This window comes from Anopheles bellator, chromosome 2 (assembly GCF_943735745.2).
Source record: "Anopheles bellator chromosome 2, idAnoBellAS_SP24_06.2, whole genome shotgun sequence".
NCBI classification, from domain to species: domain Eukaryota; kingdom Metazoa; phylum Arthropoda; class Insecta; order Diptera; family Culicidae; genus Anopheles; species Anopheles bellator.
This window is the reverse complement of record NC_071286.1, coordinates 26424494-26445707: the sequence shown is the minus strand read 5'-3', so window position 1 is coordinate 26445707 and position 21214 is coordinate 26424494. Positions and strand designations below refer to the sequence as shown.

The following is a 21214-nucleotide window of genomic DNA, read 5'->3' as shown; positions in this document are numbered from 1 at the left end:
CCGTATCACAAGCAGCACTCCATTGGCTTGGGCAAAATTATTGGATTATTGTCCCACATTCGGAACATCCCACTTGAAACGGGGATCACATTCCAATAAAAAGGCTCGCAAAGCATTACACCGGCCGTAGACGGGGCCCCCTGACCAAGGCACACAACAATCCTTTTTCAATGGTGGTCCTTAAGGCCCCAATCCTACGCACACATACACATACAAATAAATAATAGGATACGTGCCCGATAAACAAATCACGTTCGTTCAACTATGCACACAACGATTGAAACGAGTCATAAATAAACTCGCATCGGGCAAAGGACTCTCTCCCTTGCCAATGCTTTGTGGGGCCGCCTCGGAGCCGTAACCCCCACTCCGTTCCGCCCGTAACGGGGAGCTAGTAGGTTCAAACAATTAGACAACACATTCTGTGGCTGGCCTCCCTGCTCTACCAGTGTCCCATCGGGGCCCCGTTCTCAGCTCATCAACCCCACACAACCGGCGCAACTGCTGCTCCGTAAATCCTTTCAATTTTCAATGACTATCTGTGGGGGGGGGTGCCCACCCGCCCCGGGTGTGAAGGAGGCGTGCAGGCCAGGAGGGAAGTGAAGGGCAAAACCGAATGGATGAAACAGAACCACCGCTGGGGCTTACATCGCCTCAAACTCACACGGCCCCCAATCCTGCGGAAGCCAACCGGAAGCCGATTGAAGCGACAGATGGGCGATGGCGGCGCGCATCTGGCCATGTGGCCGAACTACAACACACCGGAAGTGGCACGATATGATGCCCGGCACTCTAACCCACTTATCAGACCCCGGCGATGTTGTCTATGAAGTGGTTTTCGACTAAGGTTTGGACTTCGAGAAGAGCAGAAAGAATCTATCGGCCGGCTGCTTGGGCTGGGCGTCCTTTCCACAGCCGATAGCTGCTTGGCTAGCCGCAAATTGCCACAGGCCGGCACCAACGACGGACTAGCAGCTGTTACGTCTCCCGTGTCTTCCCTGGCCCTACACCTTGGAAAACTAATTTCTTGTGAAGGTGTGTAAAACTGCTACAAGGGAACTAGCCTCTCCGCCGCAGGTCGTGCAGGTTGGTTGACTACCTCAAGCGAAGTCCAGACCACAACATTGTGCAAGTTGCCGTTGTCGACCCGGCTCCACTCTGCTGCTTTGAAACATCGAGAGGATGTGGTTCTCGGCGGAGGACGATGCAATGTAAACCGTAAAGACTCGGGGCCCAGGACACACCCCAGGAATGCATCCGAAAATGCATTAATATACCGGAACACAGCCCGAACAACCCTGACGCAGGCTGCTGGCGGCGGCTGCCGAGGGCTAAGCGGTATTAAGTGCGGGTAAAAACTCCACCGGCGGTGGCGACGCCACCCCGCCGTGTGGTTGTTGTTGTGGCTTGACTCGCTCGAGCTACACACTCACGGCTGCCCGGCCAGGAGGTCAGATGGGCGTTCACAGTGTTACTCGCTGGCTCTAGTCTTGCCACCAGCCACCCCCAAAAACCACACAGCATGGCGCACCCCACTCCCGGGGAAGATATCCGGGGCACAGGATTTCGGATCCGTCGGGAGCCGTTCGTTGATAGATCGAATAAAGTGCAACATAGAGCAACATCATCGTCATGGTGCAGCAGCAGTCATCTGCCATGACTCCATATGCCACATCATGCACAGCCGTCGCGTACGATGTGTGAAAGGATGTCTCCTCTGGCTTTTGGCCTCACCGGAGGCCGATCATGCCGAGCGGGGCGCAGCACCTTCGCGAAGTCCTATGTGCAGCCCTCCCGCCTGCCTTGGATGATGCATTTTTCCATGCATCTACCAGGCTGGCTGGGTGGCTGGGAACGCAATATACAAGTTGGGATGGGTTCCGAGCCCGAAACGAGACCCAAGACAACCGCCGCCGAGGGCGCCGAGTATCAGTGTTCGCAACCATCGCGCCGTCGTCATCAACTACCCCCATTCTAAGCTGGTTGGCTGACGATGATCATCAGCAACCCGGCTCTCTCTCTCTCTCTTTCACTGGGTGTTTACTCGCCGGACGATGGATGTACAACCGCCTGGTGCCGTGGCCGCGCAGTAAAAAAGTGCAGAAACCGATGTGCAACACAATGTTTTCCGGACGTTGCACTCGCTGCATGGATGGATGGCTGTCGCTCTCTCTCTCGCTCGCTCGCTCGCTCGCGCCCGATTGCCATGGGGACCCCGAGAATGCCGCCCTTCACAGGAATGTTCGCTGTGGGTGGTGGTTTCATAAATTTATGTGCTTCTTCCCACGGGTGGATCACAGCTTCCGACGGCGGCGGGTTGGCCACAGCCACAGGACGGTTGAACCCCTGGTGCTTTTAGCAACAACCGCCACAGCATTCGACGTTACAGGCACATGGGAGCGGGCAAGCCTCGGTGTGGTGGCCACATGAAAAAAACGGACGCCCGCTCGACGCGAAGTACCGAAGAGTACCACGCCTATCGCGGCCACCACCACCGAGCGGAAAGAATAACGAGGACTGGGTCGCTGGGTCGGAGTGTCCCGGGGGGGAATGCTAACTATTCCGCGGTGGCCCTCTATGTACACGTTTCAGTCCTTGCAGCAGCAGGCGACCACTATTAGTTTCCCGAACATCCGGTTCGGTGTAACGGGCGTCGCAACATCGGCATTGCCGGCAAAAGGAACGACTCATGTGCGAATGGCAGGTATGCGTGTGAACATCATCGGACAACGGCGTACCGTGCGGGGGAAAATCCTGTCCGAGGCCACGGATGATCGAACACGGTGGGGGCACAAAGCGAAATTGTATTTACAAAATTTGCATATTAAAATAATAGTTTCGATAATCCTGCAGCAGGGTTGCCGCTTTGCGGGTTTTGCTGGACCGCTTGGGATCTTCGATGGTTACGTTCAAGTCCTTTGCTTAATTCCTCCCCGTGGCAGACGCTTTTGGTTTGATTTTTATGTTTGCTGTGCCCTGATTGAGTGCCCTCTAATTGAGTGTATCGGTCGGTTGTGGTTTGATAGCCTCAACCTGTGGCTTAAACATGGACCCCAAAAGAGGAAGCTTTGATAAAATGATAAACAAGGTTATGTTTGGACATACTGGGTGCATTGGTAAGATACGTGGCTGCCTCAGCAAGGTTCGTCATTACCTCGTGGGGGCCGAAATTCAATCATTTCATCTTAGTTACAAAAACACATCGGGTTCATCGTGCTTCTAACGAATAAGGTAACAACACGCTATTGAATGTGAAATTATCGAGCTGTGAGGTGCAGCACTTCCTTCGATGAGTTATTGGCCATTCGGTCGAAAGTATTACACCAGGCCAGATCGCGCTGACCAGACGGGAGCATAAATTTATCGCCGGAGCGATAAGTATTTCATAAGTTAACCGCAGAATCCGGCCTGCGGGGGGCACCGCTACCACCAAACGCGGGCTCGTTTTCCGTTCCACTGAAACCATCAATTTTCAGTCTTCAGTCCAGCCCAGCAGCTAACCGGAAAACCAAACCACCGCGCTCTGCAAACGGCCAAACTTTTCCCTAAACGCGCCCGGTGCACGCTCTGGAGCACACAAAAGCTCATAAACTGCTGCTGCCCGTCGGTGTGTGCGTGTGCAGCGCTGGGTGTATGTGTGCCCGAGGCCGACGACGATATGATATGTAGCTGAACCGCTTACGGGCTTAACTTTCAATCCTGGCTTCCCACCGACTCTCTCTCTCGCTCTCTCTCTCGCTCTCTCTCTCGCTCTCTCTCTCGGTCTCTCTCTCTAACCGTCGTGGCTCGTGCTAAGTGCAACAAATTTATGATTATGATTATGTAGAAAGTTCTCGACCTCGCCGCCGATGGCAGTGTGGTCTCTGCTCTCTAAAGGGTGGCCCCCGTTATTGGTTCGCAGTTATGCTCCCCGCGCTTCGTTTGCCACTAAAGAGTTGTCCCGAAACTCACTCGGCCTTCGACGGCGAACAAAAAGTGTACCGACACCGCACGTGGCATTGCTACCATAAATCGTTACTTTGTGTGGCCGTGTCCGATCTGTGATGCCGAAAATTACGGAAAATAAAGAGTACGGCGTGGTTGTGTCACATTTCGTTTCCTTCATAGCTCTTTATGGCAAGACATAAATCTTGAGACACCAAATTGATAGGAGATGGCAGACATTTCACTAAATATTGAATCTATTGGAAAATTATGCTTGTTTTCATTGCATTAACTACAAACACGTTTGCAGCAGTGGGCTATCGGCAGGGTTGAGTGAAATCAAATGATCGAAGACTGGTTTTTACACTTTGATAACATATATCTAACTATCCATTTCTGTAAACACACATTGAGGGACCAATTGTAGAACTTCTTAAAGAGGTTGATTTTAAAGAGAGGGAAAATGATGAATCTGATCTTTTGCAGCAAACCACTCTCTGGACGATCATCTTGCATGGGTTTTTCCCAACATAAACCTACCTATAACCTGCACCGGAGAGCAAGACTATTAAAACAAAATGTTTTCATGTTCACACTCAAACCGAACATAGTTCAGGATTAGGTAGCATTAAAACACAAATAGGTATGTAGGTATTCCGTATACCGGCCAACACATGTAAGGCCAGTGACTGTCAACGCTGCTGTCAGGCTAATTTTACAGAACTGGAATGCTATAAAATAATGAGGGGAAGGAAAGCAGATGCAAAGTTTGAATTCAGGCCTATGAACCGCTTTTGGTCACGTCGAACGATAAAGAAAATAAGAAAATTCACCTCAATAGTTAAACTGACAGAATATCAGAATTGTAGTTCTCAAGAGTAAATATTTCAAAAAATATGTGTTTCTAATATACATGAAATAAATTAAAACATTATGTTTCGATGTACTTCAAAAGTGGACCAAACTTTCCCAGTTGTATGTAAAACCAAGACAATGCGGAGCGAAAGATATTTGTAAAGAATGTAAAATCCTGTGTAATTGGAAGACAAAATGCAATCGAAACATGTGCCCACACTGGAACATAAATTAGGTTCTGCGTCTCACGTCTCCAAAGGAACAACCAAGTACTTGCTTTGTTCAAAGACCACCACGCCAACCACCAGCCAGAGCTCCTGCGGCTGGTGTCAGGCAAAAGCTCATACACGCAAGCGATTTGCCGAGAACTTTATCAGTTCGTGGAAGGGAAGGACTTTCAACGGCAGCAATAAAACTAAATCCCCTTTCACAGACTCGCAGCAGCACCACCACCGGTTTGACCTCCTCCTCGTAGGCACTCCACCGACGACTGGCAGGCAGCATCATCATGTTTGCAGGGTGCGGCGGCCAACCGAATGGAACCAACGGAAAATCCGATTTCCCCCCACCAACACCCACACAACAGAGTATGAGAAGATGCGCTTCTTAATTGATAATAAATATAAAATAATAAAACGAAATTGGTCTTAGGAGATACTGGCATACCAATTACGGAATGAGAGCCAGGGTCCTCGCCTCAGCCGCTCAGTGTGCCTCTCCACCGCAAATGTGGCCGACCCGGAATGGGAATGGCAAATGGTGGATCGAAAGGATATGCGATGGTGCATCCTCGGCCTTCCGTCCGTCCCATCCCGTTGTCCTCGTTAGAAAGGAATTATCTGCCCCCTCCATTGTTTCGCATGAGGCAAAGGGCGCTTGGTGCTCACTGTCCCCGTTGTTTTGATTGCTCTGCGAAGGAGCAGAAGGGCACGGAGAGGACACTGCTGAGCGGGGAAAAGTGGCAGAAGCTTTTCCTGATAAATGAGAGCGCTCTCGCCTAAGGGGGAACGACTCCCGGGGACCGGGAAGATCGGCGGTGATGCTCGCCTCGGGCCTGGTAATCTTCCCAATAGTTATTGTTATTTCACCCGCGCACCCCCGGGGGGCGAGACCGACCGGAGACAAATCGAAACAGGAATTGAGTTCGGGACGGGTTTTGCAATTTGATTGAGTTTACCCCTGGCCACCTACAGGCGAAAGTCGTTCACGACAACGACGACGACGACGACGTTGAAATGTTGCCCGATGCTCGTACCGTAGCCAATCTCATCGATTCCATTCAACGATTTCCAGTGCGCTCGCACAATGCGGCACAAAAAATCGACGATGATACCCCAGGAAACGTAGCTTCTCCGGGGCCATGGCAAAGATGTGTGGCGTGTCTCGGTGTTGACTGCATCGTAACTAGATGTTATTATGGTTTTCGTGATCTTATCCGTTCGCGCAAACTATGTTTGAATATGCTTTGCAACATGTTTCCTAAAATTTTTGTAATGGAGGCGCATGGTGGCTTGTAATTTCATCATGCGGCACAAAGTGTCATTCTTCATCGTTTCTATTCCTCCGAAATTCCGTCTCCGTCTCCGAAATTACGGTCACAAAACATTCCAAACTGTACTTACCATCACATAATGTCTCTGCATTTCCGTTTTTTCGCTCGCCAATTTATCACACTCGAGCTTCAATCTGAAACGATAAGCAAGCAAATAAATTAATAGTAACATTACACAAACACAAGAAATTTACTACTGAAAACTAGGACGATTGAACTACATGGAACTGATGTGGTAATGTACAATGGCTAGGGAAGGATCGCGCTTTTAAGATGATGAATGTTGGGTTGAGGTTCTGTGATGTATAGGTTCTTTCTTATTATGGTTTTTACCTGGCCCGGCTATGTCGCTGGCCATGAACTGATGACACAAAAGTTTAATGTTTTAAAAGGGTTAGGTAAAGGCCTATGTTGCTTAATCTATACCGACCGAACCGACTGTCGACCGAACATGGTCGATCGGGCAACTGATACACCACCAGCTACAGTTCTAAAGCAAAGTTATACCCTAGTTATGTTCTAAGACAACGTTATGTCAAAGTCGCTCAAATTATCATGAGCAATTAAATTGAAGGGAGTGTTCGCCGTTCGACGTATTAAAGCTGTTGGGAATAAGAGATCAACACTTAATCGAACTGATAAAAGTATTGTAATCAACTCAAACACAAATCCTCTTCTATCCGTCACAAAAATAAATAAATCAAGCAGCTACACAAGCCCCTTCAGTGCACGTTATGTGATGCACGCAAATCTGGCCTTATTCACAAAACGTTTTCGAATCTAGATAAGGGTAAGTTTAAGGAAAGAATATTATTTTAGGATTCGCATGCATTGTTTCCATGAAACTTGTAAGTTACTTGCGCTAGCCACTGTAAGTATCAGCTTGCAGGGATTAGTTCTGAGTGCGGACCACGTTCCGAACTCTAACCATTTCAATTTCCTCATTTTGGAACGATCCGCCATCGATATCCATCGCGCTTGAAACGATGGCCTAAAGTATGGTGAAAAAGAATGCTTTTCCGTAGCGTACCGAACACAACTGGTGGTTAAATATTTATTCCACCCCACCAACCAACGTCGATGGACACGGGATCCACAACCAGCAGCGAAAGTTGGAGCACGCCCCATTCATTTCCGTACAGACGCCAACAAACAGTGACAAGAGCATCAAAACGCTGTTGATGAATGTTTCATTCGTACCTCAGAGGCCCAGCAGCTGGTAGCCGGCCCGTTCCGGTGAAAGGTAGTTAGCGTAACGAATTTGGCCGCCCTGCTTCGCATTCCGCGCGCACTCCATTGACTTTTCTTTGGTATCACGTTTGTCTAATCGAATGGCAAACAGAACCCCGGAACCATCATGGATCATACCTGTAGTGGGCACAAAAAAGCATCCCGTGTGTCATCCAACGAAACTCAAAGCCCCGGTATGTACAGAGAGAGAAAGCACATAAAAAATATGCCACGGAAAAAAGATTTCCTCCCTATAGAACGGGCTGGGGTTGTACTGTGTCCCAACTAAAACAGGGTAGCCCCAGGAACCACTCTTCCGTGAACCCGGGAATCGCAGCGGAGCACGCTGATGACGACCAAGCAAAAGAGAAAAACTGGTGCCGGAAAAACGAGCTCCAGCCCCAGCCCGTCGACGGAGAAAATCTGTGGTAATAAAACAAGAGGAGTTTGAACCTAGAAAAAAACGAGTCACACAAAACAAGAAACTCTACATCATAAACAAGAACGGTGTCGGGTCAGGAGCAAGTTGCCGCCGCGTTGTGAGTGCGCGCCAGGCGGAGGGCATAAAAAATTCATCGCACCACCCCCGTGGGGTGGAATGGATCATGGTTCGTTCGTATGCGCAAACGCCCTCCCACCGCGTTTGGCCAGCGGCGCACCGGCAAACATAGTTAGCCGGTAACGCTTGTCATGATTCGGTTCAAAGGACACGAATCACCGAAAGCTACCCATCCCTCGTTGGCATGGCACTACTCTACTGCTTCTGCCATTGAGGTCCTTGATGCAACAAAGCCCAACTAAACTCTCTTTCTATCTCTCTCTCTCTCTCTGTCGCTCTATTTAGCACTATACTGGCTTTTTGTTGTGTTTTAAAGTTCATTTTTTTTTTTGAACTTCCACATACACGCATGCACGATGATGGACATTCCGCTTTGCACCATTTTCTCACCACTCGGGGCATGAGGGGGGCGCGAAAAAAAGAAGGGCACGAGAAACCGCCACCACACGCCCGGAAACCGGTTACGCGGCGATTGGTGGAAAAGAATAAACCCAGAAAACCGCTTCCTTCGGGGCGGGCAGTTTTTGTGCCATTTTGGCGCTGCATAAAGTCCCGGTCTTTTGTACACACTCGCGAAGGATGATCGGAGGTCAGTTGGGGATCCCCATCGTCGTGTAGTTGCTGCTGGTAACGACGGCGTTGTCCGTCAGCAGATGACGTTGCTTTTGGCAAGCTTTCAACAACCGAACTAACAACCGTGGATGGATCTTCTCGGGAGAGACCAGGAGCCCCGCGGAAGCTCGGAATAAAATCTGTTGAATTTTTAATTCAACTGTTCCTCTGTTGGGACTGCTAATGGGGAGTGTTCCTCGGAAGGATTCCCAAACCGAACTATCGTTTATGTTTTCCGTCCATTGTTCACTGTTACACGACAAAGAGCTTATCGTTTTTGACTAGTGTTTGAAAAAGTCTTACAAAAAATGTGAACAAAATTATAAAATTATGCTACATCTAGCGATCAGATTTATGTGACGAAAAACAAAAAAAGAATTAATGTAAAGTAAATAAAATAAAATGGAAACAACACCAACCAAGTAAACCGTAAACATAGAAACATAAATTCATCAGCCGTCGCCCGGACACAAGCCATCGTTCTGTCGCTACTGCTGATGATCTTCCGGCTGGAGGACCGCCCCTACAAATTACCCTCTGCCACTGAGCGCAAACAACCATCACCACCAAAGAAAGGCGAAGATTAAGAAGCGCGACATATATACACAAAAAAGCGCACCCAAATCTGCGAGGACAGAAAACTGAAACCGTTTGTTACTTTCCACTGTTTTACGGTGCCCAACACGGTGGGCGCCCCACACGACCTCTCCTCTCGATCCACCGGCTGCTGCACTTCATTATCGTGGAAAATTGTGTGCTAGCCTCACTGGCTCGGCCGGGAAAATGGTGGCTCCACAATACGAAACGTAATACACCGCGCGGCTAAACACACCACACGGAGGAGTGAGCGGAAGAGGACGACGAGGAAGCGACCGAAAGTAAAAGATAAAACGAAGGAAATCGCTGGCCGGGATGCTGTGCAGTGCGCGCCGGATTGTTGTCGCCCATTGTCGACGACGACGACGGGAAGACGGCAGAAGAAAATTCGATGCTCCTGCCACGACAAGCTTCGTCGTCCCGAGCCCCAGCATCGGGGGAGTTGAGTTACAAAATATTTAAAGACACACAGCACAACAACAGCAACAATGGCAGCAGCAGCAGCAGTAAAAGAGGACGAATGAAAAACCGAGCCAGAAAAAAAAGGTGGAGCGATTTTCTTGGTAACATAAAATGGCAACACCAACGGCTCCCGACTCCGACCGAGCGACGAACGAAATCAAATTAACAGAAAACGTAGCGCGCCCAAAAGGCACGGCGAGGGCTGAAGTGTCGGTTGGGGTGGTGGTGGCGGTGTCCGTCCATTACTGCGCGGTGTTGCCGCCGTACCACTCTCCTCAAACACGGGGCCTTTCTTTCCGGTGTTATTGGCTCCACTCTCTGGTTGGGGAGCGCGAAACGCGTAACAGGCGGCAATACATAAAGTAGCATAATGGATGCTTATGCTACTTCGCCCGGGTTTCCCCGGTTGATGGGACCTCGGTGATGGGTGGATAGGAGATTAGTGTCGTCGGACGTGTGACCGGGCAGCCGGCCGACATGATTCCAGCGAATTCAATTTAAATCGCTGATAGTTTCGTAAAGAGCCAAACACTGCAATCACCACACTTCAGCTGGCGAACTTCCCGCGCTTTGCCCACACAGCCAAGCATAAAATGTTTGCTTTGGTGTTCCGTTTTTCTGCTGTCCACAGACAAGATAAACTTCGCGGGAAACAGAGACCTCGTCGACTGTTTGGTTGTTTTATATTGTGCTCCTCTCTCGGTGGTGGAAACACGAATGAATATTAATCGACCGTTCCGGCGTTCTTCCGTAGTCACGTCGGGCACACGGAGCAGGAGCGAAGAATTAGCCACCGGCCCCCGCCAGCAGCCAGCCACCGTGGCAAGTGATTTAATTTGTATCCATTAGCGGCGAACGAACGGAAATGATTCGCAATGTTTTTCTTGCTCGTTTTTTTTTTCTCCGGCACTTCCCGGCGATCGCTTCGGAGAGGGGAATCGAAAGCAATCCTTAGAGAGTCCCGTGGATGGTCCTGGATACTGTTTTTTCTTCCACAACGAACTCAATTTTTTGTTGGCTCATTTGCCCAAAGTGCCCTCCCAGTAGAATGATGTTACGCCGAGGGTAATAATGAGGTTTTTTTAGAACAACGCCAACGACGTACTCCACCCGGTGGGTAGATAATTTGTCCCTTTCCCAAATCGGTTCCTCTCCGTTTCTTAGGGGGCTTAGAATCGAGGACTTCGACTCGTCCTTTCGCTTGTTTACTTCCACTTAATATTCATCCCTGGCGCAGTGATTAATGCCCGCCGGTGACGGTGGTGTACTAAACCCACTTTAAATAATGCACCCCCTTTTTTCCTAGGAAGGGCCGTGCAATAGAATCTGCTCATCATTAACCGATCCCCTTAATTTGGCTTCGCGTATCGATTTACATGTTGTTTTGCTTTATTTCGTCTTGCTGAGAGGGTTGATTTATTATGCTGAGGGTTGGCGATGATACCCTGATTTTGGGTCGCCAGAGACGCACTAATTGAAACGACACTCGGCGTTCGGTATTATGTGAAAACGATGGTCACATTTTCATACCCATCTGTTCGTTTACGGACGAAACCGAGTTAGAGCCTCTGTGTTGAACATTTAAAACAAAACAAAACAATTGTTGCAATTACGCCATGTTACTATATGAAAGTGTCTTCCGCCTGGGTTGAAAGTCTACTACGGTCAATCGTCTTCTACTCTTGACCCAGTCCATTAACCAGTTCTATGTCTTCTCTTTTTATCGTTCATCGTTTTTCTTTTATCCAGTGTAGGTAAGTGCCAACAAGACCGCTCGACCCGCTGACTTGAAATAAATGAATAAATAAAAACGTTTCCACTCACGGCTGCGTACGGAAAAGGATTTTCCCATCAACTGTCCTCAACGATACACATAAATTGTGCATAAACCAACACACCGATTGGCCCGAGAGGCACTCTTTAAGCTGCTGCACTCCACAAATCGAGAATAGGAAAACAATCGAAACGCAAGATTGGATCGAGATCCATTTTCCGAGAGCCTTATGATGACTGTCTACCGTGGTGGTGGTCGTGGCATCATCGTGCAATAGGATCTGCATCATCATCTATTGCTCTCTTGCGGAGCTACTAGGAAACACAGTCGGCTCCCCGGCTCTTGTCGTGGATTTTTCTAAGGGAGTCGAAGCCCACAGCACCCTCTGCACACGTGTGACAGTGTGGCTGTGATTGCGGTGGCTTTATTTGTACGCCCACAATGCCTCCCCCATATGGATAAAGTTCCCAGGTTATGTTGACACCACAGTCAGCCAGCCAGCCAGCATGCGCGCGAGAGGGAGCGAGCCTCGAGATCGGAGCAAAAGTTTCTCAGTCGAAACTCGGAACACAACAAGTAGAGCGGAGTACTGTAATACGTTTAGTATCCGGTGGCAAGAACACCGGCGAATGAGGACCACCGGCAGCCGAGCATCACAAACATTATTTACTTAATTAATTGAATCGGAAGTGATTCCAGAATGCAGCCGCCCGAGTTCAGAGTGGGGAAGTTCCCTCAACAAAAACTCCGAACAATTTCCTTCGGAAGACCCACGATGCTTAAACGCTAAACGGATTTGCAATGGTATGCGTATCCGGTCGGTACACGATTTTTAACCCGATTTAGCAGCCACAGAAGGACCGCCGCCGTAAACTGACCGAAGGGTGATGCACAGCCCAACCACCAGCCGTTAATCCCTGACCAAGAAGGGCCCTCTTCACGCGCTGCGCGCCAGTTGATCAAGAAACAAACAAATCGGACGGAGCTCGCAAACTTCGCCGAAAGTCAACGCGCGCGCGGAGTGCTCGGAAACCGAACCCAAATTGCCAAGCCGTGCCTGCACACACCCTGCTCCGATGGCCCTCGGGGCCCCGGGGAAGAGCGGTGAGAAAATGTGCGGCAAATTGATGGACCAAGCGAAAGGGACCAAAATAACAATAATATTTGATTCCTGCACACGAAGCCACAGGGAGCCAGCCGCCACGGAGGCGAAGGGACCGCCGATTCCAATTCCAGGACTAAAACAGGAAGAAAGAAAAATGCGTAAACGCGTGCTTCAGAGGGGCGGCCACCACCGGACGAGGACGAAACCCCCAGGTGGATGAAAACTGTGAACAAAGCAAATCGACACTTCGATGCGGTGACGCCAGGCAGGGAAGGCATCTCCGGGGGCTCCGCTCCGACACAGAGGGAACCCCGGGAACCCTCTGACATCGATAGGGGGATGTGTGTTCGCAGCAGGCACGAGGGTAGAAATCACACACGCGAATTAATAGGGGTCGATTGGTCGGTCGGGCGGCACAGCTGCGCTCTCCCGTCTCCCGTCGGTACCACCACCATTCAGTTCCGTCTGCCCGACACACACATGCACAAAAGTGCCCATAATGACGGCACAGGAAATGGTAACAAACGGAAGCAATAACGGGCCACGAAACGGAGCATTGGCGAGGGTGAGCGAGACGGAAAACAAAGCGTTGGCACATAATGGAAACGAAAAGAAAATTGCCCTTCCGAAGGTCCGGACCGGGCAGGAGGGTGCGGGGCCCTCGAGAGCCCGAGGAAGCTAACCATTTTAGCGCCGTTGTCACGAAACCCACACGAACGGCATCGCAGCGCAGCCATCGCGGTGACCTACCTTCACGCGCGTTTCGAAAGGACCCCCGTGTGTCGTCGTGTCCTTACGCTATGGTACGAGCGGACGGGACGGCACGGAACGGGAGGGGACGAACGTCACGCACCGTGGCTTGGCGGCGGGGCCTCCAGATTGAAGGGTGTAATTGAAATATAAATAGAAAAATCGGATATCGTCCCTGGTGCGACACACAAGTTGCCCGAAGTTGCCACTACAGCGCCGCAAAGGCATTCGGCCGAGAGAGACAGAGAGAAAGAGAGGGAGGGATAGACCGAGAGAGAAAACAAAACGTTTGGCCAAGAAAGGCCCGGACGCACGCACACGCGCACGGTTAACAAAGGTGTACAATTAGGAGATTAGGCATGTTATTTAATTCCTTGTCCTTGTTGCTGCCGTTGCTTAACCTCGCGTCTCGTCCTTGGCGGTGGTAGCGGCCGTGGCACGCTAATGATTGGACGATAACGTGCGCTCGGTTCGGAAGTAAGCCGACGTTTTTGTAGTGGAGGACTTAACTTCGATTTGGTTAGGCTTCACCCCCCGATGAGCCACGCACAGCCACGAATCCCTTTGTGGGCAGTAATTATGTGTCTTCGACGATCATGTCGTCGGTCGAAGGACGAAAGAATGAGCGCGACCTTTTTTGGCTACTACGTCATACCATATTTTATCCTGAATCCTGTGTACCCTGTAATTTAACTGAAGTAGTGCATCAATGGTTTAAAGTTTCGAACTTCAACACGAAATACAGAAAAGTTTAGAAAAGGATCGAAAGGTTGTTGACACAAACTCTGTACTCAAAGTAATGAATGGCATTGGGCTGTGTTGAGTGAATTGATATGGAAATAATTAAACATTCGAACGTAAAATTGATTATTATTTGTTAGTAGGAATTCGTTACTTAACGCTAATAATGGTCCGTTAGTGAGTGAGCAGTTATTGAACAAATACAAAAAGATAACTTTGTGCAATTAGAGAGCATCATGAGTATAATAGAGGAGCATGTTTTGAAATTCAGGATGTTATGTTGAAGAGGGAATAGAACTGACAGCTATTCAATGTCATTGTTTCGCCACGAGACCTGTTGATGTGGTTGACACTTTTGACAATGCATTGGTTATTGATACCAGTCAATGTAAGGAGTCACTTCATGACTACTTCTATTGTTATTGGGTAAATTCTGAACCAGAAGAAGTCACAAGCTTAGATTATTTGTGTGTGAAAAAAAACTAACATACGACTTGCACAGTGTAGCGACTTAAAGGAAAACCTTTCAGTTGACAAACCAGACCATGTTGGCACTGATTAAATACAACCAAATTGAATAATGAACTAAACAATACATATTTCTGTGCACATGGTTATGATACGAGCGTTACTTCAGCGAAGCGTTACTCACAGTTACCGATTGAGCAACAAAACATTGATGACACAACGTTGAATATATTAATGCAAAATTTCGAGAGCCTCGAATGTTGACAAATGGAAGGGACCAGATCGCGACACAAAGTCCGGGTTACTTTTTTCCACCTCCGTTCGCCCCGCACTCGGCGATTCAAAACCGATCATATTCTGATTGTTTCCAAACGCACACGTCGCAAAGGTGCATCAGCCGCCGGCAACGCGTGCGGCGGGGCAGCAGGAGCAGCAGCTGCGCACGTTTCCCAATACCGCCACATACAGATGTGCCCGAGAGGACCGCGTCTGATGTTATCGAGCGCGCGAACAGCCTCTGCGAAGGGTGCTGCGCGCGCGCACGCGGTCGCTCCCCAGCAACATAAATGCCCTTCACGAGGACCTCCTTTTTGCTTTCGATGTTTATCGGCCTCGCGTCCTTGCCGCCAGCCAGCAGCAGCAGCAGTCTCGTTTCGTTTGCCACGCACCTCATTATAAGCATTTACATTGCCGGGTTCCGGGCCGGGGTGGCTCTGCTTCCGCCGAACCCGACCCGACGCCGCCTCTTACGGCAATTCGATTCCCCTTTCCATAAGCATGACGCGCACGAACGGATCCGCTCTCTCGCGCCGCACAATGCGCCGTAATAATTTGTTGTTGTGTCTGATTCGAACATACCAATTCCCGGTTCCCCGCTGTGTCGCTCTCTCTCTTTTGGGTCTACTTTTAAGTGTTTTTTTCCTTTCCAATAGACGTTCGTTTGTAGCACATTTTTTTAGGGAATGTGATGCGTGGAAAAGCATAATGAAAGGTGAAACGTGAGAACGACGCTCATCGGAGGCCTCGGGATGGGGCTGACGCGTTGAAAGTGATCCGTATTAAAGGTCCAGTGTCGGGGTCGTTATTGGTTTTGTGCCCAGAAGGAAGTAAAACCATTCATTTGGGCGATGGGAAATAGGTTAAAAAACTGCTATTGTTTCGCGCAGCAAACATCAAACATCGCACCCCCATAATGCTTCGTTTATGCAAAGGGCGCCCGACCGGAATCCTGCAGCTTTCTCTTTCATTATTAACCAGCTAATCAATGCGATTAAGGATGTTTATCCGCAATCACTCAATTCAATCCTCTCGGCCACGCCTCGGAATCCAGTTGTCCACCGAAGCCCAGCATCGCCCCGGGGGACAGAGCCGATGGGATGTTTGGTTTGTAATAATCCTCAGATTTGCATCGGAAGCCGGCCGTCCGGCCGCGGCTGGCTGGCTCCATCCATTAGCGTTATTTGATAGCAAAAGGACATTAAGGGCCGCCCGGGGGTGGTGGTATGCTGAGGAATGATTATCCTTCACCGTCGTCCCCGTGCTCCTTGTCGCGCACAGTCAGCACAAGGCAGGCAAGATGCTATCAATTTCAATTTCCACGCTCCTCGGGAGCCTTCATTTTCGCGCCCCTACGGGCCGTGGTCGTCGGGGCGAAATTAAATTCACGCCTCTATCAAAATCCCCACACCGTACGGCGACGAAGCGGCCGAGCATCGCAACCGAGTGGTGCACGTGAGCATAATAACAATTAAATTAATGATCATGCTGTCGAGTTCGATTCGACCCACAACACGCGGTGGCATCACAACCGCCGCTTGGTTGCCGCCACCGACCGTGTGGCTGTGAAGATGCACGCACAGCATAAGAGGGAGCCTATCCTTCTGGGGACGCGCCCGCAGGCGGCGTGGCTTCTGAATTTAACATCATAATCAGCTGCTAATCATTTGATCATGTCCTGCGGCGTCGGGTAGTCGCATTAAGTGTTTCGCACTCGTCGCACACGCGCGGGTGCCCGCGCAATCGGTGTATGGGTTATTGATTTTGGGAATAAATTAACGCGAAGCTACGGAGCATAACCACGGCTGGTAATCTCGAACGCCGCTTAAGGGGGTCAAAAACACGCAAGTGTACTTACGAATGATATTGTGCCTGCAGGAAGTTGAACTCCTCCTTAATCCGTTCCAGGGTTTCCGCTATCGTAAACTGTCGCCCCTGGGGTGGCGGCCCCTGTTCGAAGGAGAAACAGAACCAAAACAGAGTGTTAGTAATGAGCTTAGCGCAGTGTTTTGAGCGGAAATCGTTGGCTTCGCCATAACAAACTTTACGTGACATCGAAAGCGTGAGGAGGGATTAGACCGATCCGCCGATCCGCCGACAATTACGTGGATGACCGGGTGATAGATTACCCGTACCGCATAAACAACATAATCCACCCAAACCACCCAAACGACTGGAAGCGACCTCGAAAACGTAAACTAACCACGGGAAAAAGCGAATTAAAATCAGGTGTGCGTGCATGTGCGGTGAACCAGCGCTCACTGGCTGCACCTCCTTGCTCAGTATGTTTTAAACATAAACCACCCACCGGCCGGCCGGCCAGGTGGTGACCAACCTACCACCGACCCGAGCCTTCAATTAACTATTTATGCCAACAAATTAAATATAATTACAGTTAAATGCACCTTCAAATTGGCAGTCATATTATCAAATTGGTGTTGCTGCTGGCGCTGTTGCTGCTGCTGCTGCTGCTGCTGTTGATGGTCGTACGGGTGATGGGAAAGCCGCTGAAAACCGGCCGGAGCCAATTTGCTGTCCTTTGCCGTACGCGGTCAGGCGCACTTTCCCGGGTTGCCTTTAATCGGTTTGCTTTTCCACGCCCGTACTAGTGCCGTCCGATGGACTCACTGAGGACTTTCTAGTTTATGTTTTTCGTGTGTTTTCCGAGCAACTCACACGCTGTAGGTCAATAATGTTTCATTCTCGTTATGTTTCTTCGTTCACTGTTTACGTACACTAGTCACTCGGATTGAGCTGATCAATTTTCATCTTTCGAACTCACTCGGAACCTTATTTCAAACATTCGATTGTTTTGTTGAACACATTGAAGAAAAACGGCTGGCAGAAATGGAAGACATTAATTGCACCCGTAAGTGGAGTTGCTGGTGGTGCTGCTTTCAAAACGAACGGTATAAAGTTTATTTCCACAGCCCAAAAGTTGAAGCCTTGAAGGTAAACGACACGGTCGGCCAAAGAACCGGCAAGAACACGCCGGCCCACAGCGTACACTAAATGCCCCGAAGTTTGACGTAAAATCAAAATTCTTTCCAGAAACTTTCGGTTGCGCGCGGTTTGGTGGCGGCCCTCTCATCATCCGGCGGCGCACTTGGAAATTGGTTTCCTGCGCTCGGTTACATAGCTCGTCCTTGCGCTGCCACGTCACACCACAGGACGACGACGACGACGGCAAAGTTCGTCACTTGCCGGAAGATTGTTTTTCCGTTTCTTTTTGTTCCACCAAAACCGAGCGTTCCCGTTTTAGGCACAGACATTGTCGAAGACGTTGTTTATCGTACCGGGTTCTGATTATCTGAAACCTTTGGGGCGGTGTTTTTCAGAGTAGCTCGATACACTTTACGAGCCAAAATATTGTTGTTGTTGCTGAATGTTGAAACTTTTGAATCAAACGTACGATAAGGTGAGTCAATAGGTACCTTCCCTAACATGCGCTGATCTTTTAAAGTAGAATCGCATCAAATTTTGCCCAAACAGCGGGAGAAGTAGATGAAAGAATATTCATGAACTTTGCACCACTTTATGGCACCTGCCTTGACCCGTTTATCATTCATAAAGCGGTGCGAAAGTCGTTATCACCGTTTGCTGAGCTCTCGGAACCGGTACCGGCCACCATCATCCGCACGCAACCGCAGATATCGCTCGAGGTGAAAGTGTGAACATAATTAAACTGATTAATTCATTCGCCGGAAAATGTGCTTTATTTTATTATCGTAATATTTATGTTTTATTCATGGCCAGCGCGCGAGCTCTCAGCTGGGATGGAACAACATTCAATAAAAAGAACGGGAAAACTGAAATATGATCCGTTTGTGGGTGGTGGGAGAGGGCGATGTTGACCACCAACCCCCCCTCGGGGAGGACGGGCGGGCGGGTCAGTGAATTGGTCGTCCCACAACACACCATGCAACATTCATACGCACTGATTAAATACTGTCAAATGAGCATCGGCACCAACACAGACGCGCACGAGCGAACTTTATTACCGCCTCGAGGAGGAAGCGACCGGAGCAGGCGGCACCGGCGGCGACGCTGCTCGTTTCCCAAAAGGACACGTATCCTTCTCCCGAATCGGTGTCAGTTAATTTGTAAGTGTGTTTATACGTGAGTTGGCCATCGAAAGGCGAACGGATGCCGGCATTTTTCTGTGGCCACTCGCTCTCTCTCTCTCTCACACACACTCACGCGCACTCTCGCTCTCTCTATACGGCTGGCTCGTTTCATCCTTCGCGTTGATATACTCTTCCGACCGACCGACGTACGGAGCAAGCGCGTCGCAGACGCGAGAGCGACCTTTTTGGTAATTTGTGACGTTTTTCCCCACAATTACCACAGCGAGTGAGGGACCTTCTTTTATTCCAGCCCGTCCAGCAAGCACCCATCCGCGCGACAGGATATTCGACAAAACACCACGTCGAAACACGCACGAACATCCACACTCACATGCAAGCAGCGCGATGATGACAATGATGATGATGGGTCGTTTTTAATGCTATTATTTAATACGTTTTATAAATGATTAAATTATCCACTGCCACTGGTGTCCCTGCGCTGGTGCGAGAGCGAAAGAGAGAGTCCTGTGGTCACACAGGGCTTTAATGACCACCAGCGCGCGGCGACATCCTTCTCAAACCCTCTGACCAAAGCTGCTCGTTTTTTTTTCATTCACTCGGCAGTGTTGTCCGTGCGTTGCTCACTCAGTTACACTAACATTCTCCGGCGCGTTTTGTTGTCGCAACGGAGCGAAATTGACGTTTAAAGTGATCCTTGCTCACCGTCTCTCTCTCTCTCTCTCTCTCTGGCGCGCGCGCGGACTCTGTCCGTTGTTTCCCGCTCGCACATTCGAAACGGGCGCTGCTTGTGTTAAACTTTCCATCTCATTCACAAATGGTGCTGTAATTTGGTTTGAAACTTCACTCCGCACGTACCGAGTTGTTGAATGACCGACAGCACAAACACCGTTTACACGTGAGCGATTACTAAGGAGCTTCAAGCCTACTACAAATCCACGGTCCTGTTCGATAGATTGTCGTAATTCTCCGCTCACTTTGATGAGTTTCTATTTTATCGTTTCTGGTTCGAACAATTTCTGCACATTTCTGTCGTCGCAGTAATTTCTTTACTCTTTTTCATCGGTTTCCACCTTTCTTTTTGGGAAAAAAAGGTATCTTTGTTGCACACAAATTTCACTCGTTACATTGATTGAACGATTAACAAACCATCCGCAAAGGACGCCTCCCACACACACATGCACACAAACACGCTCGCGGGCGCACACAAATGTGTCAAACGGTATTGACTCCGATCGCAGATAGACGAGAGAATCGGGATGGCAAGAATGGCAGGCCAGCAGAAGGACACACTAGCGCGCGCTCCCGTACACCAAGGCGTCCAAAACACGAATGAACACCGCGCCGCGCCGAAAAGCGGATGCGTCAATCGTCCGTGCAATATCCTTACGCCCAACGACCGCCGCCCAGCACGCACACCAGTGCTGTCGCACAAATCCTTAACATTCATTCACTCGCTGCGAGTGAGCCGCGAGCGCGGCACCGGCGGCTCACCATCGTCCTTGCAGCAAGCCATCGCCGTCGCCGCCGACGTGCGAGCATAATCCGCTGAGCCGTGAGCGAGTCGTAGCACGGTGCCATCTTTCCGTTAGTTACACTTCCGGCCGAACGAAAAGGGCTAAGCATCGTTTGTCTGTTCCGTTGTTTGCCCTCGCCGAGTGAGAACGATTGGCGTGAGATCAAACGTAGTGAGCAGCACACGAATGAGCGTGAGGCTCGGCTGGTGAGTGAATCCTTTTCGAGTGTCCTTCGACTCGCTCTTTCGCTCTCGCTCTAGCGCGTTCTTCTGATTGCACACAAACACACAAACAATTATAGATATTCCAGCATCCCTGGCGACCCTTTTGCGGTGACACAGTGCGCCCCACAGGACACGATCGAGAACCAAGTGAGAGGCAATCAAAACCCCGCACCACCACCCCGCGGCCGACCGGAGCAGAATTAAATAAACACACGTCCCCCTGGGCTTCCGCCCGAAGGACCGAGGACGAAAACCATTTCCAGGGAACCGCGCCGCCTGGATGGCGATGTGTAAATCCGTCGGATACGGGCATCGGGGTGGGACGCGGGTTCGGAACGCACACACGGCCGAAAGGACGATACAATTGCATCGGAGGGGTTTTGTTTGTAGCGAAACCGAGGGACACATATCACTGCGGGAGAGGAGCATTCCGCTGGCCACCGTGCTCACTTTATTGGCCATAGTGACACGACAGCATGACGG

The 21214-nt window shown here is 49.8% G+C and overlaps 1 protein-coding gene across 2 annotated transcripts in view; it reads right to left on the bottom strand.

Annotated features, from left to right (window-relative positions):
• Positions 1-21214, bottom strand: part of LOC131211703 (protein groucho) — a 150997-nt gene that overhangs the window by 46338 nt on the left and 83445 nt on the right. For both annotated transcript variants that reach the window (XM_058205284.1, XM_058205283.1), the window contains 2 exons: positions 16764-16855; positions 6402-6465 (listed from right to left, as the gene is read on the bottom strand). In XM_058205284.1, coding sequence (XP_058061267.1) covers positions 6402-6465; positions 16764-16855 — 156 coding nt within the window. The remainder of the gene's footprint in view (positions 1-6401; positions 6466-16763; positions 16856-21214) is intronic.